At 41.2% G+C, this 24,141-nt stretch overlaps 1 protein-coding gene across 2 annotated transcripts in view; it reads right to left on the reverse strand.

The window, feature by feature from the left end:
• Nucleotides 1-1,189: 1,189 nt before the first annotated feature.
• Nucleotides 1,190-24,141, reverse strand: part of atf7ip (activating transcription factor 7 interacting protein) — a 28,676-nt gene continuing 5,724 nt past the window's right edge. The window contains exons 2-15 of one of the 2 annotated variants that reach the window (XM_061088842.1): nt 11,598-11,650; nt 10,166-10,681; nt 9,954-10,011; nt 9,549-9,764; nt 8,385-8,563; nt 8,110-8,247; nt 7,890-7,961; nt 7,672-7,790; nt 4,641-4,702; nt 3,022-3,675; nt 2,722-2,817; nt 2,507-2,584; nt 2,271-2,335; nt 1,190-2,064 (exon numbers count right to left, since the gene is read on the reverse strand). In XM_061088842.1, coding sequence (XP_060944825.1) covers nt 1,612-2,064; nt 2,271-2,335; nt 2,507-2,584; nt 2,722-2,817; nt 3,022-3,675; nt 4,641-4,702; nt 7,672-7,790; nt 7,890-7,961; nt 8,110-8,247; nt 8,385-8,563; nt 9,549-9,764; nt 9,954-10,011; nt 10,166-10,675 — 2,700 coding nt within the window. In that variant the 5' untranslated portion in view covers nt 10,676-10,681; nt 11,598-11,650 and the 3' untranslated portion in view covers nt 1,190-1,611. Of the gene's footprint in view, nt 2,065-2,270; nt 2,336-2,506; nt 2,585-2,721; nt 2,818-3,021; nt 3,676-4,640; nt 4,703-7,671; nt 7,791-7,889; nt 7,962-8,109; nt 8,248-8,384; nt 8,564-9,548; nt 10,012-10,165; nt 10,682-11,597; nt 11,651-24,141 lie in introns of both variants that reach the window. The other variant, XM_061088834.1, reaches the window with a different exon arrangement.

The following is a 24,141-nucleotide window of genomic DNA, read 5'->3' on the forward strand; positions in this document are numbered from 1 at the left end:
TTAAAACACTTTTATATAAATAAAACCAAAAGAAAGTAAATATTGCCCAAAAAGGGGGTGTCTTAATAAATCTTTTATTCCAAAAATATTTTCATCAGACTAAACTTATCTGTGGTTCTGGTGACAGAAAGAATTTGTGACAGTGGGACAGTGAGGCAAGGGCAAGGCTGAGCAGCAAGGTTCATTAAACAGCCCCCCTTTGTTTTACTGTACACTAAGTAGCACCATACCGTACCCCAACATTACTTTAGTAGAGGTGGTCAATTCAAGACTTTTCTACTGTAGTTTATTGACAATGTAAGAAACTTAACCAAGAAACACGAGCTCAACTATTCTGACCGACTAAGCTCCATCTACAGATGCCATGATCCATGGGTTCAGATCTCTTTCAGTGTTCCTTCCTCCGTCTGATCAGTGGTTCCTACTGAGGCCAGCCTCCTTTACGACAATTCATCTGAAGGTTGGTCAGAGTTTGGCTTCTAAACCACTCACCTGTGAGACTGAGGCTTGTGATGTGACCCACTTGGATTTCACGTCCCCAACTTCCTCTGGAATGGACATAACACGTGTCCAGGTCTTAACAAGTCATTCCCAGTCCAGCTTCACTAAATACAGTCCTTCTCCACCCCCCCCACTCTAACACACAGCCGGGTCGCACTGGACAGTCCTTGAGGAGAACCGGGACATTTCCCTGATGGTTGCTGTGGCCTGCCAGGAACAGTAAGCTTGATCAGTGATGATGTAACCAGCAGGTCAGAGTGGATGTACATCTTGGATTAGACATGAAGGCTACCTTGCCAAACTGCTGAGGTTCTATGAATGGCAGCTTTATCGTTCTACATTGAGCTACTAACTTTTTTTACACAAATTTGAAATGGAGCACAATGTTACACTGGCGTCCTCTTGTGGGCTGTCTGGAATGACTTGTAGATGAGAACTGAAATTAATGTCGCAGCTGATGTTGGCATCACTGGCTGCCAAATTTATAGAGTAGCAGTTTCGGGAGATCAGCCCAATTAGCTGGATCATAATGGTTGTGTGCGTAAAGTAGGCTACTGTACATCAATTTAAACTTGTAAAACATGGAATTTTGTCACAGCACTGTTTTGATCCAGTTGATAGAATGTGACTGTGTAATTTCAGTGGAGAGCTTTGAAGTAAAAAAACAGCAGATAAAAAGAGCCAAGACTTTAATAAAACCTTTTATTGAGTTTGTCAAAGTCTGGTTGCCAGACAACATATACAAAAGTTATCATTCAGTTTCTACCACACATTTATACATTTCTGTGCAATTCTTGAGTATACACCAATAATCCGGTGTTCTCTTCTCAAGTAAAGCAAAACACATCCAGGGCAGAGTAACAGGAGTCAACATAAATATCTGACTTGGGAGAGAGGCAAAGAAATTCGATAATATACAACGGTCACAAAAAATACAATAACATTAACCAGACAAAACCAACCGATTGCTGCTTGTTTTACAAGTCATTCAGAAGTCTAGCTGCTAATGTAGAGATATTTACATATACTGTTTGTGTTCAACGTACAACAATGAAGTAAAGGAAGTCCCGAACTTTCAAATGCAAAACTGTGTTTCCTTTCATTAACTGCTCAACTTGAGCTGGCGCTGATGACGTTTGTGCACTGAGGTTCACAGAAGGAGCCAAAACGCCCGTAGATGTCTCTGGCTCGAACAGCAAAATGATAAGTGGAGCCAGACTGGAACTGTGTCAGTGTACAGGCCATGGGCAGAGGAAGGGCCTTCACCTCCCCAATCTTCTTCCAGTGCTGCTGCAACACATTGCTGCTGGAGTTATCTTGGTGGAAGGCATAGAGGTGATAACTGTCTACAGCTGCACAGGTCCGGTCAGTTTCTGACACACACCAGGACAGAACTATACCAGTCTGACTTGGCACCAGCTTCAGCTGGGGTTGCTGAGGAGGTGTGGTCCGCTCGGCCTCTGGGGGCAAACGTGACGGTACGGGTGCCACTGGGAGAGGGGGCAGCACCGAGACCCGGGTCGGGGTGGTAGTGGTTACAGGGCGAGGTTTCATTGGCGAGTCCTATGAAAGAGAAAATTATTGTCATAAATTGGTCCACTGGCAAAATGGGCTGAATATGATCAGGACATCACAATTTCTTGAATAATTAAATAATCATGCAAAGAGAGAGTGTGTGGAAAGTGTGTAAAGGTTATGGAAACGTTTTTCAGAAACAGAGATAAATTGAATTCCTAAAAAATCTGACAAATGTATTTCTAAATCCTCACCAGTGGGGGGCGGTGGTGGACAGTCACCTGAGGACTGCTGTGTGGAGACAACCTTGCTCCTGTACCTGAGGACAGAGCAGACATGAAAATTAGACGTGCGGCTTATTTTAAAACCAGATCAACTGATTGCAGCCAACAGCCATGATGAAATGTAAAGCACTGGTTTATGTGTTTCTCATATGTCATTCGGCTCAAAATCCTCCTTTCATGCTCGACATATAAAGAGGCGGTCTTACTGTTGACAAGGCTGACGGTTGGAAGCGGACGCTGGGTCGGGGAGGGGGCGGCGACAATGGCATTTTTCACTCCTGTCACTGGAGAGCATAGAGAGCAATACTATTAGACTCACAACTGCTTTTCAATACAGTATCTGTTAGCACATAAAGAACAATTCAATGAGTGGAGCATGTATTTTACTCTACGGGGGTGGAAAAGTACACTTCAGCCCTACCTTGCACATCATCATCATCCTCAGTGAGATCTATGACCGAGCCTTTGGGTCGTGCCGTGGGTGCTTTGGATGGAGTGGCTGCGGCAGCTTGGTTGTCTGGAAAAAGGCGGGAGGGGGTGTAAAAGTTGAGAAATTTAGCAAAAGGAAGAAGGCAGCAACTCAACGACAAAATCACCAAAAGGTTGAGAAAGCACGCTGCTGTTTAGACAATGATAATACACATTTTAAATGAAAGCCTAATTATGTTACACTTTTAAACACACCACAGCAATAATAATAATAATCACAGCAAACCCCCACCTGTCTTTGACGTCAGAGATGTCCCCTGTGGAGGTCCCGGAGCAGTGGAACCCGTAGCTGCTGGCCCAGACGTTGCAGGAGAGGAGGCTGACGACATCGCTCCGGCTAGGGAGATGGACTGAGCTGGCGTCCTGGCCGTGGTTATGGACACCCCAGCATTGGGCGTAGTTATCCCCCCAGCACCCCCCTGATACACGGCCCGGGCCAGAGAGATCTGGCCCGAGGGAAACTGGCTGGGGGAAGCTTGGAGCGCTGAGACAGTAGCAGCACCTGGTGTAGAAGCTGATGTCGTTGTGATGTTGGGAGCGGGCTTGAGGATATACGTGGTGGTAGAAGCAGTGGTTTTGCCCTTGTTGAGTGAATTGGCTGCAGACAAGGAGGAGACGGGGAAGTTGACCAGTGTTCCTGCCTGACCATTAGCCAGCTGGATGAGGAGTGGCTGGCCCGAAGCCATCATGCTGTTCCCAGGGCCGGCCTTCAGCAGCAGGGTGCCTGTGGGACTCTGAGTGGTGATGCCAGTAGCCAAGGTGTTGGCAGCATTAGCAGAGGAGGTGATCAGCTGGAGGATGGGTGCCTGCTGAACCATAGTTGTGGAGGTGGATGTTGTGACTGAAGCTGGGACAGAGGATGACAGAGCTGTCTGAGCTAGATTCACTGGGGAAAATAAGAAAGATGGCTTGTTTTAGAAAGCGGCAGGAAGTATAACAGATCTTTTGTTTTTTAAACTCACGTTACTTACAGACAACTAAAGGGCGTTAAACCTGAGGCAAATTATCTGTCATTATGCAGCGCCTATTCTAAACCTGCCATTTTGGAATGGGCTGTTTTCTTTGGCTTGCTCTCGAGCTACTTCAGAATTATTCCATATCATTAGTGAGTCCTCCTCAGACTTTTCTTATGGTTTGTGTGCTGGACGTTGTGTGCAGAGCTTTTTGTATACAGTCTACGGTGCAGTGATATTTGAAAGATTATCAAAATTATCTAGCGGATTTTGACCTGCAGTTTCACATTGTTGCAGACCACTGGTATAGTTTATCAGATGATGTAGAATAAGGCATATTCAATTTTTGTTCACAGACTGAAGGCACACTGCCCCCCCAACACATTTACAATACAAAAGCCAAGTGTGAAGTTGAGAAGGTGAACGGTTCGCAGGACATGCGTTTCAAATACAGACAGTGTGGAATTATGTCATGTATATTTATGGCAAGGATCCCGAAAGTGAAAACCTATTCCAGCATTGCAGTACTCGCATGCAGACAAATTCAATCAAAACAATTAAGGCAATATTTTTTATTTTCAATTTGTTCCTACAAAAACAGAATTTTTACATAATGTCTCAGTTATGTACTCTTACATTAAAAAAGGCAATACATTGTGGTTCAACAATAGGATAGTGGTTTTGGGTCTTTAAAATATATCTTTGTGCTGTGGAAGGAAACTACGTCATACAGATAAAATTACATGAACACAGAGAGAACATGCAAACTCTAATAGTCAATAAACAGGATTACAAACAAATCCCGTAAATTTGTAGTTTGTGACTCAGCTGAAAATTGTTCCACTGTATTTATTTCAGACCAACTCAACATCCGACTTGAAATAAAAATACTACTCACCAGCTTGGGTGGAGGAAGAAACTGTTGATATCTGCTTTAACTCCATGGAAGTCCGGACTGGCCTGTTCAGAAAAATTGCTTATACTTAGAGTGGTTTAAAGGTTCAGTGTGAAGAATTTAGTGACATTTAGTGAAGTTGCATATTGCAGCTGAAACCCCTCACCTCAGCCTCCCCTTCCAAACATGAAGAGAACCTGTGGTAGACTTCAGTCGTCATAAAAACATAGTGTTTTTCAAGTCTGGGCTACTGTAAAAAACATGGCGGCCTCCATAGAAAGGACCCGCTCCCGAAGTAAATATAAAGTATTTAGATATAAAGGGCCTATTCTAGTGTAAAGAAAACAACAATTCGTACAATTTAGACAATTATACACTAGTTAAAACCTCACTAGCATTATTTATATTCAATTTCCGCCATTAGGGGCATTTGGGTGAAAGGCATCCTTTCACCTAAATCTTACACACTGGACCTTTAAGTACATGACAGGAAGACGAGTGGATGTGGTACAGTGAGGACATTTCAATTTATTTCATTTTCATACAGTCATCTTCGAACAAATTGTGGTATCTCATTATTTAAGTACATGTCTAAGTTTTTTTTTTGTCTCGAACTCACCAAGGACTCACTTCATTTCAAAAAAGGAACCTCTGTCCAGTAAGGGTGATATTTAGATAATTTGAATATTTCAGTGACCCATAATGACAATTGTCCCAGTATGCTTCTGTTGCTGAACCATAAAACTCTTTTTTTGTATTCAACCTTTATTAAACCAGGAAAAGTCTCATTGAGATTAAACATCACTTTTACAAGAGTGTCCTGGCCAGGACTGGCAGCAGCATAATTAACAGGCTTGCAGACAAATGTATAACTATTACTAATGCAAATAAAGAATACACATCAGAATCATAAAATATCTCAAATATTCGACACAAGTCATGAACATCACGGATAAGTCGGGGACAATGTGAATCAGATAGCAGGCAAGACATCACACCTGCAAAATAACCAGCCAAAAAAAAGGTAATTCAAAATTGCTTTAAATGCATCCATTGGGATTAAGCTAATTTTTTTTTCCCTATTCCAACAGAGGGAGCAGCTAACTTAAACGTTATTCTTCCCAATTTAGTAACAGCTTCAGGGACAGAGAGAAAGCAGCAAAGACATAAATTTCCAGTCCTTTTTTGAAAGATTAAGAAGTTTAGGTACAACGGAAGTGGACGGAGAATAGCCTTACAAATAACAGTTTCCCGATGGTTTAGTCAACACAGGAAAAAGGCAGACAATCCAATGAAAGCATACAAGCAAATCCCAGAGCCCTAAAACGTAGTGATAGATGAAAGTTTCAGTTCCTTTCATTTTGCATTAGATAACATCCAGAGTTGTGTTTTATCAGCAATAATAACTTTTAAATCACACAAAGTAAGTTGTAACATTAAGAGCTAGTCGTTGCTCACAAAAAGGCCGGTTTGATTTAGGTCAGAGCAGTATATCACAGTATCATCTATATAGAAGTGGATATTTGCGTTTGAAACATTGTTGATACAGGACCGCTGATACATGTAATGAATAGGAGTTCAATTTGATACCCTAGTGAAAGTGATACCTGCCAGCACGCACTGATAAGTGCTTGTTAGAAACTTTTCAAACCAATGGACAGTTTGTTCTGACAGTCCTACACTGTCTCAATGTTGTATGATCCATGTCCAAAGCGTCAAGTAGGTTAATAACAAGGGCTGCAAAATCATTCACTACTATTAAGGCCGCTGTAATTGTCAGTATTTTTTATTAAACCTGATTGATGGTCAGGTGCGATATTGTTAGTAGATGCTACTGTATTCTTTAAAAAATTCTGGTCTTCTCTTCACTCGAAGTATTTCATTGATAACATCGCGAATCTCTCTCCAGTTGGTACAGGTTAGAAGAGGGAATCGTCGTTCGATGAGCATCCTCAAAGTCCTCCTTAAGTTCCTGGGGAGCGCCTCCTTGCCCATTAATCCAACGTAGTTGACTTTAGCCACCCAGTCACAGTAGACGTTATATGGGACTATGGTGCGGAATATGTATGATGCGTAGCGGTCAGCCCTGGGTTTTCCTGAGCTCCGTTTGCAGTTGCTGTAAAGCACTTTTTCCAACTCGGGATTGATCGTGCGGAGAAAAATGTCAGCTCTGCATTTCCCCTCATTGAAGTCTGACAGCTTTTTTGCCATGATAACATGATTTGCTATATATATGTCCTCTTCGTCCTCAATTTTCTCTTCTTTGATCTTCTTCTGAATAGACAGTGCAGCAGTCTTACCGACAGAGGGCGCCACTCCTCCACGGGGCACAGGCTGTGGTTCTACTGTCTGCCGACGGAGCACGCTGTTGGGAGGAGAGGTGCAGTTTTAACTACACTCTGCACTGCCTGAGGACACGCTCAGGCTTCACATTGTAGAACGTCACAAGACTCAGGACTTGGACCCACGCGTGGTTATTTTGCAGGTGCAAAACACAAACTGGGGTGTGTGTTTGTATATTCCAAACCAGTCTTAAGAAATATTCGGAGTGAGCGTAAGAGTTTAAAAAAAGCTGATCCTGAAAAAATCGAACCACAGACACGGAATCTTGGGTTTCCAAAAAGGTATGGATTTGGAGGATGTAAGGATTCTTTATTCTATCCTTTAGTTTTAAATTCAGCCTTTAGTGATTACAGATAGCAACCTGGGACAATGTCAACTAGACATGTTGTAAACGGCTCAGTGTGTATTTCTGGCTTCAGTCCGGTATTGTCACGTTCATACAAAGGCCAAATTATATTCACACAATACCAAAGAGCACACACTGCTGTATTCAAAGAAAAACATGTTCAAACACATGCTGTGAATTTTGAAAACTCAAACTATTTTATCACATGTTGTAAGGATCTGGCAAACGGGAACTTGCAGTGAAGTGATCAGAATCACTTCCAAATAAACCCTGTTAATGTATGTTTAAGAATAAACTGGTTGAAAGGGAACTAGGAATGAAACTGCTCTAGGCATGGACACTTACCGCTGAACTTGAGGGCTGTGTGCAACTGCGGCAGTCTTGGCAGCAGAGGCGGCAGTAACAGCGGCAGTAGCAGCGGCAGTAGCAGCGGCAGTAGCAGCGGCAGCAGCAGCGACAAGTGCCTGAGGAAATCAGATGAGGTGTTTTCAGAAAACGTTGCTGGCTAACCAGATAGAAAGATTTTACACAAATAAACCCCCCCAAAAAATGTTGTGTCGTACCTCTTGTTTCCTTTTGTTCTCCGATGCCTGATTAGCTTCACCAAACTTTTTTGCTAATCGAGCTATTTTGGCCTAAAAAAAAACATAGAAAGGTGGGCTTTAGATCTGAACCATGCTAACCGTAAGGAGTGAATTACAATTACATACAACTTATCATTAAAAACACATCTTACGATGCTGCATGTGAAATTTACTTCAGAGACCAATATCATCTACTTACTTGGATCGTGTTAATGACGGTTTGGTGTTTGGTGGAACAGTCAAGCTTATCTACTCTGTCCTTGAGTTCTTGGAAATGCTTGTCGAAGATTGTCAGCTCCAAGACCCTCAACCGTTCATCCACTAGTTGCTGCACAATCTGAGAAAGAAGATCATGTCGAGAATGGAAGAAAAGCACAACTGTTAATGTCCATTGCCACCAAAACAGAGTTCATTTAGTTAGCTTAGACTTTAGGATCAAGTTTGCAAAGCAGCAGTTTATAGTTGCAAGCCAACCTTTTCAAGTTTGTGGTGGCTCCCAGCTTTTGCAGTGATTTTAAATTCCAACTGAGCCTCCAACTCCTCGCGGTCCACCTTCGGCCTCTTTCCCTCTCTTTTCACCGTTTGTCCATCTTTTTCCGAACCCTCTGATAAAGTGCGTTTCACACCCGAGGTCGAGCCCTTGTCCTCTTGCACTAGGAGGGAAAAAAAAGACAAAGACCTGTTTACTTACATGTTCTATGTCCTAAATCTAAACAAAGAATTTAGACCACACTAACATCTGATGGATTTCTTGTGTTTACATGGGTTTTCAGTCTGTGTATTACTACATTTCTACTTCAGTTCACCTTCAAAAATAATTATAGATTTTATGGACCACTTTGTTAGATTTGTCTTTTTACGGATGACTTCATAGCTACACATTAAAAATAGCCTTTTGGTAACTTTTGCCTTTACAGCAATGTTTGTTAATATGTACTGTCCCTATTAAAGAAATCCACAAACAGATTAATAGAACTGAATGTTCAACTGGATGGGAAAGCCATGATAAGGTGGACTCTGATCAGAAACTAGAGGCCAGTGACGTAATGATGTGAACAGAATGCATTTATCAACTTCCAACTTTAAGCACTTCCATACTTGTAAAAATTGATTGTACCTTATTTCCCTGCACTATATAATAATTTATAATTTAATATTGCATGAAAGTGCTCTAGTTATCACTACACTAATATCTATAAAACATTAAGTCTCACAAACTGTGAGCTTCCTTTTCTAGCATCTTAATGTGGAATTCGATATTACACATCAAAGTACATTTTTAAGTCTGATTCAAAAGGGCGTTACCCGACAACAGATGTGTTTCACCGTCAATGAAACGTGTCCAATGTGACACAAATGGGAGGTTGATCCTTACAGGGGTCATGTGGATTATTTGGTTTGTCCATTAAATCCATCTCTCATGGCCGACCACCTTGCAATATAAAAAATTGTCTGTGTCCTCTTGCGCGTTATAACAGGTAACACAGCCTACAACTGTTTCTCTGGCCCTGATTCCATGACTACATCAGTGAAAATTTAAATAAGAACCGTATTGAATAACATATCTTATATTTCAGATTATTTTTGTATATTTCTACAGATCTTTGCGTATGTGAAAAAATGTCCGCTCTCTCATACCTGCATTCGATGGCGGAGTGGATAATGGTCGAGATGGTTTTGTGATTTTTCCGATGCTAGGTTTTTTCACTTTGGTCTCCACTTTTACTGAGTCCACCTCCATCTTTTCCTCACCGACGGATCCTTTCTTCACATCTTCTTTGTTGTCCTTCTCTTCTTTTACGTTATCCTTTTTGATTTCTTTGACTTGTGTTAGATCCGCAGCAGAGGAGGAAGCTGGATGAGACGAGGAGGAACAAGAAGGAGAGGAATCGGAAGTTATAGATCTAGGTGAAGAAGGCTTTTCATCTTTAATTTTGGCTGCGGAGGCCTCAGGGTCCGCGGCCTTTGTAGCGTCGCTATCTGTATCCACTGGTTTTGTGCAGTCAGAAACTGGAGGTGGCAGAGGCGAACATGGAACCAGACCTTTAGTGGAATCCTTCTTCGAATCCACAGCTGGGATCTCTGCTGTAGTCTGTTTCTCCTGGGGATGAGAATAAATTGACAATTATTGTAACCTTTTGAGACTCTCAGTCTGAACAACTCCATTAAAAACCAACTTAATTGAACACCTAAAAACAATATTGTTTTGTTTAATATGAAGATGATAACGCTCCTAGACATTTTTAAGAATTTACCTCTTTCTTTTCCACCTCTGGAATCATTTCAGTGTCTTTTTCCTGGTTTTCCTTTGATTTCGTCGGTGCTAGTGTGACAGCATCACTTAACGACGGCAACAGGGAACCTTTTTTCTCCTCTTCCGTATCGTCCATCTTTTTCAGTTCAAAGTTTATCGAGTGGAATGGTGATGTAGGAGATGTGGTGGGAGATTCATCCTTTGCTTTGGGACTTTGTGAAGAGCCAGGGGAGGGTGACAGGTTCAGGGACAGGAAAGGAGCAGGAGAGGCAGGTGATGTAGCATTAGGGGAGTTTGAGTCCGAGATGTTGTTTTGCTCTTTGTCCCCTGCTTTTTGTCCGTCCTCTTTGTGAGTGCCGTTCATTAGTGGTGGCGGCGATGGGTTGGACAATCCCGGAGCTGCCGACAACAAAGTGCTGTGAAGACTCTCCAGCTGCTGCCGATCACTGATCTTCATGGTTTTCCTGGCACGGAAGATTTTCTTCTTCTCTTCTGTCCCAACGACTTCCATTGCTGCCTGCAGAGCGACAAGGAGGGCGTGATTAGTCTGGAAAAGATCTAAAACTTCACAAATAGAGCTGCAAGACTCAACAGCACAGAATCTACCACTAAGGAACCTGTTCTGAACATTACGCACTGCAAAGCACAGAAATGGCTGCAGAGCTTCTGAGGAAACACTAGAGGTCACTGTAGAGCCCTGTGGCTTCCTTGTTTTTCCTTTTCTAGAATGTTCTTCCTTCTCAGTTAACTGACGACCAAACTGGTCGGTTCCCCAAAACCTGCTTCTATACCACGAATTTGACTCAGTAATTAGGTCAGATCAGTCAGATCTTTACTGCCTGATTACAGACTGCTGTATCTGTCCTGAGGTGAGCACAGTCAAGGTGCAGCTCAGTGTGACAAAAGACCCTTTTTTCATGTCAGTCTGAAAAACTGTAGCTGGTCTGACAAGTTCCCCTTGCCTTCATTTTTTGATTGAACTCATTGATTTCATAATTATCTAAGCCCCGATCCAGAGAACAGAAATGACATTGAAGTTAACAACAGCAGCAACCCGACCTTTCTCCCATCCCCCCACCTTCCTATTGGTTCAATCATCAGCAAATCAGAGTGGACCAACAGGGACTGTGTTGGCAGCAGTAAAGAGGTTATGCAAAACATGGAAGGATTTTCCGTACAGAGTTCTGGTGGTTGCACAAACTGCAGTGTAGAGGCTAGGTGTCCTGTTTAAAGTGTAATCATTTACTTCTCATGTATATGCATTTCCTTCCTGTATAGAGTATGCATCTCAAGGGAGCATGTGTGCTGTAAGGGACTGTGCTTAGCGGCAATAAAAATTCTCATTTCTAAGTTCAGCACCGCTCAAGAAAAGTGCCATGATATTAAGTAACATTCAGTATGTAAACTAATTCAAACATGCATGTTTAACTCACCGTCAAGCTGAAAGGACCGCAGTCATAGGTTTAGATGAGAATTCTTTGACAACCTAAAAAAAGAGACAAAATGGAAAATTGTAAATGACTGCTTCTAACTATTACTACAGGTTCAAGTAGGTATGAAACCACCAGACCAAGCAAATCAGAGTGTTGCCCTGTATTTAGCTTCACTGAACTATGAGGGACTGTTTTTATCCCTTGTGTACTAACTGAGCCATTAACCTAAAAATGAGCCCTAAACTTCAAAGACACCTGGAGGGTAACTACAAATGTAATCAAACTGGACATTCAATTCTGTTGACGACAATAAAATACATCAAGACAGGCTAAAACACATTGGACTACAGGAATTGTACATTGCTTACAAAGTGTCACAACTGAGTTTTGCAAACAACACATTAAACAAGGACTCATTTGTATTTCTCCTGAGCATAAACAAAGATCAAAGAAGCTTTCTTGATGTTGGTTGCCACCACCAATAAACCGGAAGAAGAAGAAGAAGAAGAAAAGAAGAAGAAGAATAAGAAGAAGAAGATGAAGGTTTGTTTGTTTGTTGGCTGTGGTATTTCAACAGTCTGTCTAATGATACTCCCAAAATGTAATAAGAAAAATCAGGCCCCAGTGGTTACTCTAGCGATCTAAAAAATCGTATCTGCTGAGAGCAATAAGCTGCTTCAGTCTCACACTGTCAAGTTAGTTAGCTTTACTTTTACAACATTGTTTACCCGCAAGACTGTAGTTGACAGTCACCTGTAAAGGCACCTATGTCCAACAACGTTTCATTTAGCATGTGTATTCTGCACCTTAGCAGGCCCTGACATGCGTGATGAAAAACAAGGCAACACTAACGGAGAAGAGATGGACTGGGTGTATGCTGGCACTGTAAAGCTGAGTGCATGCACACAACATCCCTACTCTGCTTTCATATCAGTAAGTCTGTTCCCTGCAGTGTCCTTAGAATTCCTTATTGTAAAAAAACAAGTGAGACAAAACTTATTGCATAAAATAATGGAACCTGAAAAAAGCATCATGCACAGTCAGCATAAACATAAAAAAGCGGTGCAAAAGGCGAGCACGATCTCTGCTACACTCCACATTCCAATGTTATTGCACACTGCGCAGAGCCCAATCCCCCCTCCCCCATCCTGCGGCCTCATTTACTGCGCCTGGATTCAGTGCAGAAACTCAAAATGGCCGTCAGCTCTGCTTTTTGTTGCCAGCCTGAGCTCTCTGTAGCTAGCTGAGCAGGGTTCTCCATCAGATGTATCAGGTGGCCGCAGCACCCTGCTAAATTAGAATTTTGCTGTTGAATCCGAGGCTTCACCAAGCTCGCAGGGTAAACTAAGTGAAGAATGTACGTAAACTTAAATAATACTAAACAAAAGATGTATATAAGCCATGTTACAATTCTACAAATAATCATAAATGTTCATTAATCCAATATTATAATACAAGCTGCAGCTAAGCCACAACCAGTATTTTGGCAAGTTGACAGTTGCAGTATAAAGCTTGTTTTTTTATGGTTTATTTATGCAATGTTCATAAACTATGAAACCATAGTAAACTCCTTTTACATTGAGCTTACATAAAGTTACCCCTTCATATGCTCATAATCATAAATAGAGCTTTCTGCAGCTAAGTCAGTGAGTCCTCCGCTGAATCGACTGGTCAAACACCAATGTGACGACAGTAACACACAGAATAGAAGGCTAACCAACCTTTCTGGATGTTTTCATTATTTATTTCAAAACCTGTTTGATTGCATTTACAACTTGCAACCAAAACATGTTGGTCGCGTTGTTTTCCCTGGCTAACAGGTTAAAGAGGTACCGGTACAAACGAGACCATTTTAAATGACTGAGTCTCGGACCTGGGGATACTAATCCATTTACAATCTTGATTAATTATAAACCACTCATTTTCAAAAACACATCCTTGTGCTCCATCAAACAATGGAACCTGTTACGAGCACGCAGATCTCTCTGAGTATGGGTGAACCGCGGTGTGGCCTGAACAGATAAAGAGCATCTCACAAGTTCATTGATGTCCACACTAACTGTATGTCACCGATTGATCACTTAAGGCCAGTTTTGCCTAAAATAAATTCAAGCACCATTTTAAAAAGGTGAATTGTAGCTCTGATGTGTTGTTTTGTGAAAACTGCAGGTGTTTTCTTCAGTTTGTCCATGTCACAAGTGATGAGGTTTCCTGCATCTTCGTCAAAGATTTCCGCCACAATGCACTGACATCTAACACTCACACAATAAACCTACCACTATGACACCCCATTAAAGAACTGGGGTAGCAAAAGTGCGTCTATCTGAATGAGTGCAATTTTGTGGATTTAATATGCAGCCCAACAGAACTACATAAGGATTAAATGAGACAAATAAGAGAATGAATGGCCAAATTTATGATCGCACGTGCTAGAAATAATTTATACCGGGAGAATATTTGTGAGACTCAAAAGCAGAGCGAATATCGCACCAATCCAAATGTGTTGACATTGCTATAAATATATACATATAGAGTTTCCTGTGTGCATATACACTCGAAGCAATGACTTCAGTTATTGATCCCGATGTGAATGCCAAAAGTTACAGTGATGTTTGAAAAAGCATGGTTCCTCCTGACATCATGCAGGGGACAGAAAGTCTCTTGGGACATGGTGGAGTTAGTTTCTGAGAATTGTCGGCAAACTCCCTGACAGGGGTGTTTTTTATTGAAAAGAAAAAGACAAACCAAACCATTCCAAATATAAACCAAACCTCAGCTTTCTTCAACTAGCCTAACACCCTCCTCATGTATCAAAAGCTAACCTTGAGAAAAGAGTGAAGCTTACACAGATGTCAAGAGAGATAGAAATGTGAAACATGCTTGGAAAAGAAGCAATGGTGACCTTTAGCAGGATGTGTGGGTTTGGGCCTTCCACGTATTTGTTGATTGTGGGAGCCGAGAAAGCTGAAAGACCAGCAGGAGAACATAAAAGAAAGGAGGAGGGGCTCCATTCGGACTAATCCATCTGGTTTCTTGCAGAGGTATGCTCTATAAAAGTGTGTCTAGCCTACCTGGGCCTATAATCTATAATTAAACCTTCTAAAAGAATACTTTAACTCCTGACAAAGCAGTGTGCTGTAAAGCATAGTATGAAAAATGTAAAAAGATATTTGTTCAATTTGTTTTTAATTTTCTGTCTGATAACATCTATCAAGTGCATGAAAACTTGCAGGGATAACAAATACACACAAATCAATGTTTCGGTCTACAACATTCTCAAGCACAGCGTGGTGATGTCAATACCTACCCTAGCTAGCAGAGGGGAAGTACACTGCACAGGCTGTTGCTAGGCAACACCCTTCCCCCAACTCTAGCACAAACTAGTCCACAGTATGGAAATCTACAGCCAGCCAGGACTAAACCATTCTGACTAAGGATGAAGGGGGGTTGTCCTTTCTACATAACACCATAAGCAAACAAAGTTTTCTGACTGATAAAAAAAGGTCAAGGACACTGTAACACAAAACATTTTAACAGTGCATTTTTGGTGCAAAGATTCTCAAGAAACTCAGCTACAAATGTTGAACTATATTTGTATTGTTTCAATGTAATTGTTTCAATACAGTTTTCCCGGTCGTGCAAGATTGAAAGTTTATTTTCTGCATAGTCAAAAAAGATGCGCCTTGAAACCCCAAAATAGCTTTAAATTAACCACTTCACTAGAGATGACACTATCTCCTCTTGCTCTTTCTGCTCAATCTTTGACAGATTTGATCTGTACTACATACATGGTTACCCGAGGAACTACGAGCACTAAAATCAGTACTTGGTTAGCCTCAGCCTGCTATTATCCCTCTAATGACTTGACCAGTGTGGACTGCAGAAGACCAACCTCAGGCTGTAATATGATCTCTCATATTTATCCCATTCGACGAAGGTTATGTGAAGTGCAGAATAATTTTTTTTTGAAATTAATAGGTTAAATTAATGCTTTGTCACTAGACCTGGATGAACTCAATCATACTGTCTCTAGACTGTGGAAATGCTAATAAGGATCCCTATCTGGCCACTGTGGTGTTTTTTGGACAAGGGTATGGTAAGTTACTATCTCTCAGCAGAACTAAGGAGAATTGATGGCACCGTTGGTTTTACAGCTTAATTCTAATGTTCCACAGCATAAAAACACAATCCTCTTTTATCCTGCGCAGCTCGTCCCGCTGCACATCCTTGGTTCTTCTTGTATAATTTACCAAGTCAAGTTAAGTTACCACTTTCAAAACATAACACAAGATAAAGTTTAGTTTTGACTTTCTGAGTAAGAAGAATATTATGTCTTGAAATCTAATCGACAGTTTTCCGTAAGGTTCCAAGCAGCTCTGTCTCCCACTCCTGCACAGCTTGTATTAACAGGAGTAAATTGATGACAGAAAAAGAAACTTAACGTAAAATAATTACGATGGAAAACCTCTGATAAATGATAAAAAAGTTTACGTTTGACAAGAAGATGAACGAGACTCTGACCATCTCTAAGATGGAAGATAACCGATCTGTTCAGCTTATCAATTGACCACGTGGCTAACAAGCCAGAGAAGGTCAAAGGTTTAGGGAAGTGAGCCACTGTAACATGGTTCCATACAACTAAAAACCAGGATATCCTTGTTTAAACAACGATGCCTCCATAAACACCCTTCTGTGGCAACAATGACAAACCCAATACTTTAACTATCTAATTATTTGTTCTATCCCATAACAACCAGCAAGACACACATCAAGTAAAACCACTTTAAAAAACAAATCAGCACAACATGAACTGTAGTCAGTGCCTAGCTAGCAGCGTTTAGCCAGCGCTAAACTGCATACCCACAGCACACTCAACCTAGAAACAGCTGCACCCCCCCCTCCCCCATCTCCCTCTCCTTCTCCCTCTCTCTCACACATACACACACACACAGAGAGACACACACACACATTGTCGCCCTCTTTCACTCTCTGGAACAGCCTCTCCTAGTCAAGCATGGACTGAACCATTATGACGAGGTGAGGTAGTGGGTGTGGGAGCATTAAAAAGAAAAGGCCTAAAGTACCAAATGTATTGTAACAGTGAAACGCAGATACAGATTTAACAAAAGAGTACAAAAAGTTACATTTTTTTGGGTTTTCACGTAAAATGCTACTGTTAAGTAGTTTTTTCGGTGTGGGTGCTTTGATGTTTTTCTTAGTATTAGTCAGTATAAGCCAAATAAGAACTTTTCTCAGAAACACAAATATAACAGATTTTCACAATTAACTAAAATTACCACATTGGAGACTGATAGATAGGTTAAACAAAACTACATGAGGCATTTGTTTGTATTAAGCAGTCTTCATAAAATGCAAGAAGTCACAGTCCCATGCTAGCTGCGCAAATCAAGAAATTAGAGCACAGGCTGTCACAGTCAGCAGCCTCTATCCACCCAGCCTCTCCCACAGCAGGGAGGGCTGCTGTTCAACAGACTGAACCATTCCGGCAGGGGGGTGTTTTTTTTTTTTTACAGAAGAGGAACAAAGAACACCCACTTACAAGCTAAAAAATATCCAACTCCAATTTCTTCCTTTTAATGATTGCACCAAAATTGATATTTTATTGTCATATGAAAGCAGTTTCCTGATTTGACTAGTTGAGATTAAAAACCAACAGATAAATAGCACAGGTAGTAGTAGACAGGAAATGTGATTTGTGACATTTAACTTTTACTCTAAAACTTTACCTGTCTTCATCAAAACCCCTGTTGTAAGAACAAATAAAACCTTGTCTGCCCATCCCCCCCTTTCTGGTACTGCAGAAACACAAAATGGCCACCAGCGCTGCTGCGAGAAGCATGCTGAGCACAGGCATGAGCAGATCCTATAACAAACTCCGCCTACTTCAGAAAAAAACAAGTACCGAGTGACTGCAGATGCTCCATACATGTGCGGGAATCTTGAGGGACAACTGAACAAAAGCAATCTTCTACCGCAGCACATTTTTTTTAAAGGACTTAATCTCTCTCACCTTAGTCCTGGTTCAGGATTTCACTGAGGTCTTGTGTTCACTGTTCAGCAACATCCTGAGCTTGTAACAGAATAGTTAACAAAAATGTCCCCCACAATAAGATCTATACTGCGTCATGTCTTAGGAATTTAAATCCACATTCCTTTCCTCCTTTAGGCTTTCTAAAATACTTTGACCTATACGCCCGACACTTCGTCAGACCGAGGAAGCTGTTGGTCAATATTACCTATTCACTAAAAATGAACAGTTATCAGTTATGAGACATTTTCTATGGATGCTAAACACAGAGATAGACAAGATGTCAGCCTGTGAGAGCAGAGCCCGCACTCCAACCTTACGGCGCACTGTGCGCAGTCTTTCCTCCCCCACCCTCTCTGCCTGCCTCTGGATCCACTGAAACTCAAAATGGCCACCTGGTTGTCTGTTTGCAGTCACACTGAGACTGTAGAGAGTGCTACATCTCCTACACCATCCTGTCATGTGACGGCAGCACCACATTTGTGAAAATAACTTCAATGGGCATAATTCTCAAAAAGGAGAATGGACCCACCATATTTTTAGCTGATGGAAATAAAAACACATTTTACACAATGCTTCTAAAGCAGGTCGCTTATGTGGGTGTCACACCTATCCGACCGTGACTCTATTTTAAGTGTTTGTAAAGGGATGACCCAAACATCGTCAGTTTCACGTTGTCAGTTGCTAAAAGGCTATTTATTTTTTCCTATTTTGAACACAGAATCCCTATTAGTAAGACTGCCCTGCTTAATTGTACATTGTCTTAATTCTACAGGCTGTTTCTCACAAACATTATTATGTCAGTTTCATCTCCGTTTACACTGATCAGATCGGTGAATATGCATGGCCTGTCTTGATTCGTTATGTATTCGATATGTAATGAGATTCTAATTTATTTTTTTCCAAATCCAGCTATGAGTTTAAATGTTAAGGGAGATGCTTGATGAGCGTCTTTTAGATTTAGCCACATCAGACCTTCAGTTTGCATGATCTTCACCTCTTTTGTTTTGTTGCACTTCTCTCTCTGAGCTCCATTGTCAATAGATGGACTGAAAACTCTGAATTGCGCCGGAATGTGTGGATATGTAAATCTATCAGTTATAGATTATCTCTGTGCAACTGACAACCAGCAGAAGAGGGTACCCTGTCTATCGCCCTTTACATTCAAGGAGGGGATTCAGTTTCTTTTGACCTTGAACATGGTAAGAGATATCAAAACTATTATTCAACTATTCAGTCAAATGTGAAACCCCACAAGCATAGACTAATCTAAAACTATGAAATAGATAAATTGACAGATAGAGTGTGGTAATTGTATATTAATTATATCACGATTGTATATAAAAGGGATTCAAAATTGTGAAAAGGAGACGTTCGCTCAAGTAAATAAAAAATGTTGATAGTGCCAAGTGAAAAGTAATTCTACAGAAGTATTAACTGGGATAAAACATCCTTGATATTCAAAAAATTTCAGAATTTGTGCAATAATACAAGCAGACTGAATCTGTACCATAGCTCCATTAATCATCTTTGAACAATTAAGAGACATGTAAACAAATTCAATGAACTAACTGGAAAAACATTAATCATGTGAGCTGTGCACTTGATATTAACTGAACCCGTGGCCTAAAGAAAAAACTTGGATGACACACACCATACAATTTAACCTACTGCAGTCCTTTTTATGCTTTCTCCTTAAGACCAGACTCCATCAGTTTGCTGCTATCTGACAACTAAGGACCTGCATAGATCCAAGACTTTGTGTTATTATAAGCTACAGCTGATAATTGATCTTCCCCCTGACATTTGTTAATATATGTCTGTTTGTGTCACATTTTCCACACAGTCAGGTGGGGGCATTTCATCTTCATATTAAATTAGCAAACAAAAGTTATTGTCAAAACATATTTTAATACTGATCAGCAATGGTCTAAAAGCAGTGCTTCTTAGCCTACCATTCCTTAGACGCTGTAAGCGTGATTCGTTTTGTCTTTCCTTTACATGAGTGGAGACTAGCAAAGGCTGAGTAGAAGGAAAACGGAGAAGAAAAATAGGGGGGGGAGGGGTTGGGTAGGGGACGCAACCAAGTGTTTCCCTGTGAAGAAAGCAAGCACACGGCAAGGCTCGTTACGTGGCTTCAAAAATTTGTCATTAACTAATGAATACTGGCAAACACATTACAGAAAAAACATCTAGCCATGTTCTATGAAATTATAGTAAGAAAACACCTTTGGTCAATTTCAGAACTGAATTTATTTGTATACATTTGCTGCTTGTCAGGTAAAACTAACATCCTAGAAGCCATTCCCGAATATTCTGTGGTCCACAAAAAGTATTGCATGAGCTATAGCTAGCACCAAACTGTCAGATCTAAGTCCACAGCCTGACACAGAGCGCCAACAACCCCTCCCCCACACCAGCAGGCTGTTCCAGACTGAGTTTTACAGCCAAGCATGGATTAAACCATTGCAGTAGAAAGGTGTTCTCACCAACAAGGGAGGGAGCTAGACGTTGCAAGCAATTCAAGCTCTGTAGCTAGACGTTCCAAACTAAATTAGTCTTTGTTGCGCAGGTAAACATTATTGATTATTCTTGTTCTCTTATATTGATGCATATTCCACCCCTGGTCACGAAAAGGAGCTCATGCTCCTCGAGCAATTTGACAAAATTTTATCTCTGTCTCTGTTGCAGTTCCTCATCTATGGTTTTCTCTCTGTTTGTGGCACATAACTTTGAAGTTTATTACATAAAAATCCAGACAAGACAGACATCACATTTATCCTGGAAATTTAAATCCAATGCTACAAGCTGCCTTCTCCCTCACTACCTACAACAGACATTTGGGTAGAGTAGAGACTTTCTATGATGAGCAAAATGCACTTCATTTTCTGTTAGAAAACAGTCATAACAAATGGCAAAACATTTCCTTAAATTAATGATTTAAATTAGTCAACAAGCTAGCCTACCACACAAATTCCCCTCCCCCACTCTTTTCTCTCTGATGCATTGCTTGCAGTGAATGCTCTAGCTCAAAATGGCTGCTGCAGTACGCAGTAAGAGCAGACAGGATCCCTTTTAACAGGAACACGGCTGCCTTTGCCTGCGTGATTCTTTTGATCTTCAAAGGGTAACATATTTTTGGATCTGAGGCAGATTTATTTGATCTGCAACACTTGTTGAATATTAATTAAGACTTTCAGCTCAGGTTACAATTCTGCTACCATTTCCATTCTCTATAAAAGTAATGCACATTTTGGACATCACAGAAAATAAAATCCAATATCTATATTGCAGTCTGTGGGTTGGAGAAATATGGAGATCTGGAGGCAAGGCCATCTCTCCCATTTAGTGTATAAGGGTTTCTGGAACGCATACACACGCCATTTGTTTGCTCTACTCGTTAATATTACTGCTTAGGGCTGAAATAATACTATGAAATATCACAATTAATCATCTGCGACACATGAACATACCTGAATATCCAAGTACTAAGGTGGGGGAGCAAGCAATATAAAATCAAGGTCTTAAGCAATACTGTGATTTTGCGGATCCTTGATACTGTCTCTTGAAACGACATAAACTTGTCAATCATCCCTGTTTGCGATATATAATTTTCAAGTTGACGGCAAGGGACGAAAGATTTGGGATTTTCTTCTCTTGCTTATTAGTAGGATAGAAGCGTTGTCGTCACGTCTAATAAACTTTTTTCAAATGAAAACATCACTATACAGTTAAACGTGTTAGCTTAGTATCAGAAATAATATCTGTAATTTGCTAGCTTACAATAGTTGCCTTGCATGGATAAACAAAAACAACAATGTTTGCTATATAATCTGTCCTCATTATGAAAAAAACATGGATAGAAACAGAAGAAAACGGGGGTAGACTATGTTACGAGATATTTATTTTTATATCTTGTACTTAAATCTCTTACAACAATGATCAAGTCCACAATGTTCAAGCATTGCTTGACTATATGGCTAAGAGAACAAAAACTATGTCTCAATTCAGGGGCCGCACCTTTAGAAGGCTGCACTTAATGCCAGATTGTTTCACAGTAGCAAGACAAGGCTTTCCAACTTTGAGGGCACCTTCAAAGGTGACCGACATATGAGTACTTCCATTCCTGAGCAAGGAGGGGTTCAGTCCTTCTTGGATCAAATGATCCCAGCAAACATTGCGGACCAGTGATGAAGCTAAAAAGGTAGCTATGAGGACAGTCAAGTTGCAGTAAGTGCAGCAACTCAAAGTAGCCAATGATGCATTGGTAAGGAAAGTAGGTGACACAACTCCTGCTTTTTACCATGATGCATATCATAGCATTGTGCAAGAAAAGACAAAACTAGCGTGTCTACCTGTGTGTCATGTTTACATCACTGCTGATCAGAACTGGAGATGACCGTAGAATCTCTAGACCCACAAATAACTGGCAATTTCCCTTTCTTGCAAGAGAATGGGGAATGGTGATAGCTCCTGCCTTGACCAATCCAACTCCGTCCTTGCATATGACACAGGACGTACCATTTGGAACTGGTACAGAATAATGGCGCCCGTTCATTTTTCCCAAACCTTTCCTATTTAGCATTAGGGGTGCAACGATTTATCGACGTAGTATACAAAAACTAATGACAAAATAGTCGCCGACAAATTGAATCGTCGATGATTCGTTTGTTACGTCATAGCGCATGTTTTTGTGCCGTGTAGCTGAACTAAACGTTGATTTACTGGAGGTGCTGATGGAAGTAGCCCTTCCTATGTCTGAAAGTCGCACATGTGCAGTAGTGACAAAAACATGGCACTTAGCCTGTCCTTGGTTTTAAATGGACAAAAACTTTTTCTTTATTGTCTTTATTTTCAGTCATCACATGCCGCGAACAACCTTAGCTAAATTTAAAAGCTGTCGGCTAAATAAGGGCAATTGAGAATTTGTGTCATTCATAATCCGATTAGTCGATTAAATGTTTCAATAATCGATAGATTAATCAACTATCAGAATAGTCGTTAGTTGCAGCCCTTTTTAGCACGCTGGCTTCCTGTTGCAGCTCGCATGAAGTTCTGGTGCTACTGCTAGCCTTCATGGCAGTGAATGGAACTGCACAGTGTCACAGTAGCATGCATGGGAGAGAGGCAGGACTCACAATACCACCTGCACTGTTTACCCAATCCTTTGGGTGCTAATGAGAGCATGTATTCTGATTCTGCCACATTCATTAAACAAAGTTTAACTTGGTTTTGGTCAACTCCCCCATTCTGTGATAAGGTTATGCTCTGCTGTTGCAAAGAGAAGGAACTATTGAATGTGGTAGGGCTGCTCAATTAATCGAAATTTAATCGTGATTACGATTATGGGGTCAAACGATTTCCAAACTACTATAATCGAGTTGAAACGATTATTTGGCATTTTTTTCGAAAGAGACGCTCATCTGCAGTTCAGTCCTTCCCCCAAAGCATTCAGCGCGGCCCAGCTGACTGGCACTCACTCTCAAGCAGCTGTGAAGTGAAGGAGGCGAGTTGTATGTGCGGTGACCAGCGGTGTTTAAAAAACAGTGCGAGTGGAAAATGGCAGAGGGAGGGCAGCCCCCGTGTGACTGACAAAAAGGGTCGAAAAAGTTCTAAGAATCCGACGAGCAGCAGCACCACACAATGTAGCGGCCACGCCGCGTCCATTCTCCAGCGGCAGCCGCCAGGCTGTTCACACCGGACCCGCGCGGGTCAGCCCGCGATTCACCGCTTGTTGTTGTATGGAACCTGTTCAATGTCGGGGTTCAGGGGTAAATGATGATGGTCCTCATAGCCATCCCCCACCCCTCTCTTTCTCTCTCTGTCTGTCTGCTTGTAATGGGGGGGCAGATAGGGACATTTAATAATGAGAGGAAATTTCTCAGTTACTAAGTGTTTTGTTTGGAGAGTGTTAGGGTTGCCATCATTAAGGGTTTGAATAACCGGGCACCGATATCCTGGTTTCACGGAGGAATAAGACACGCAGCCGTCATCGGTGTTTACCGGAACCGGAAGTGAATGGTACTTCCGGTTACAGTCATTTAAAGAATAAAGCATAGACTTCAGAATAAGGGCACATTAATAATCGTGATTTTGATATTGTCCAAAATAATCGTGATTATGATTTTTTCCATAATCGAGCAACCCTAGAATGTGGGCACTACCAATAATTCATGAGTATTAGCAAAATGGGTTTTAGACCTATAAATGGAATAGACAGTAGGGCTGGCGGGCAAGTAATGTAATCGGTGTATGCCTGAACCCTACACACAGTTGACCAATTATATGTCAACTGTTGCAACCCTACTTCCCATTAGGGCTGAATGATTAATTGCATTTGCGATAAAATAGCGATATGATAAAACGCGATTTCCTAATCGCAACGTGCATGATTATAACGTGTGAACGAGAGTAGGACACCGGGCTGCTAACCTCACCCGCAGCCAGAATGCCGCGGGACAACGAAACTCTGCTGATCCAAAAGATAGCGAAGCA

Source organism: Limanda limanda, chromosome 2, assembly GCF_963576545.1.
Source record: "Limanda limanda chromosome 2, fLimLim1.1, whole genome shotgun sequence".
Taxonomy (NCBI): Eukaryota; Metazoa; Chordata; class Actinopteri; order Pleuronectiformes; family Pleuronectidae; genus Limanda; species Limanda limanda.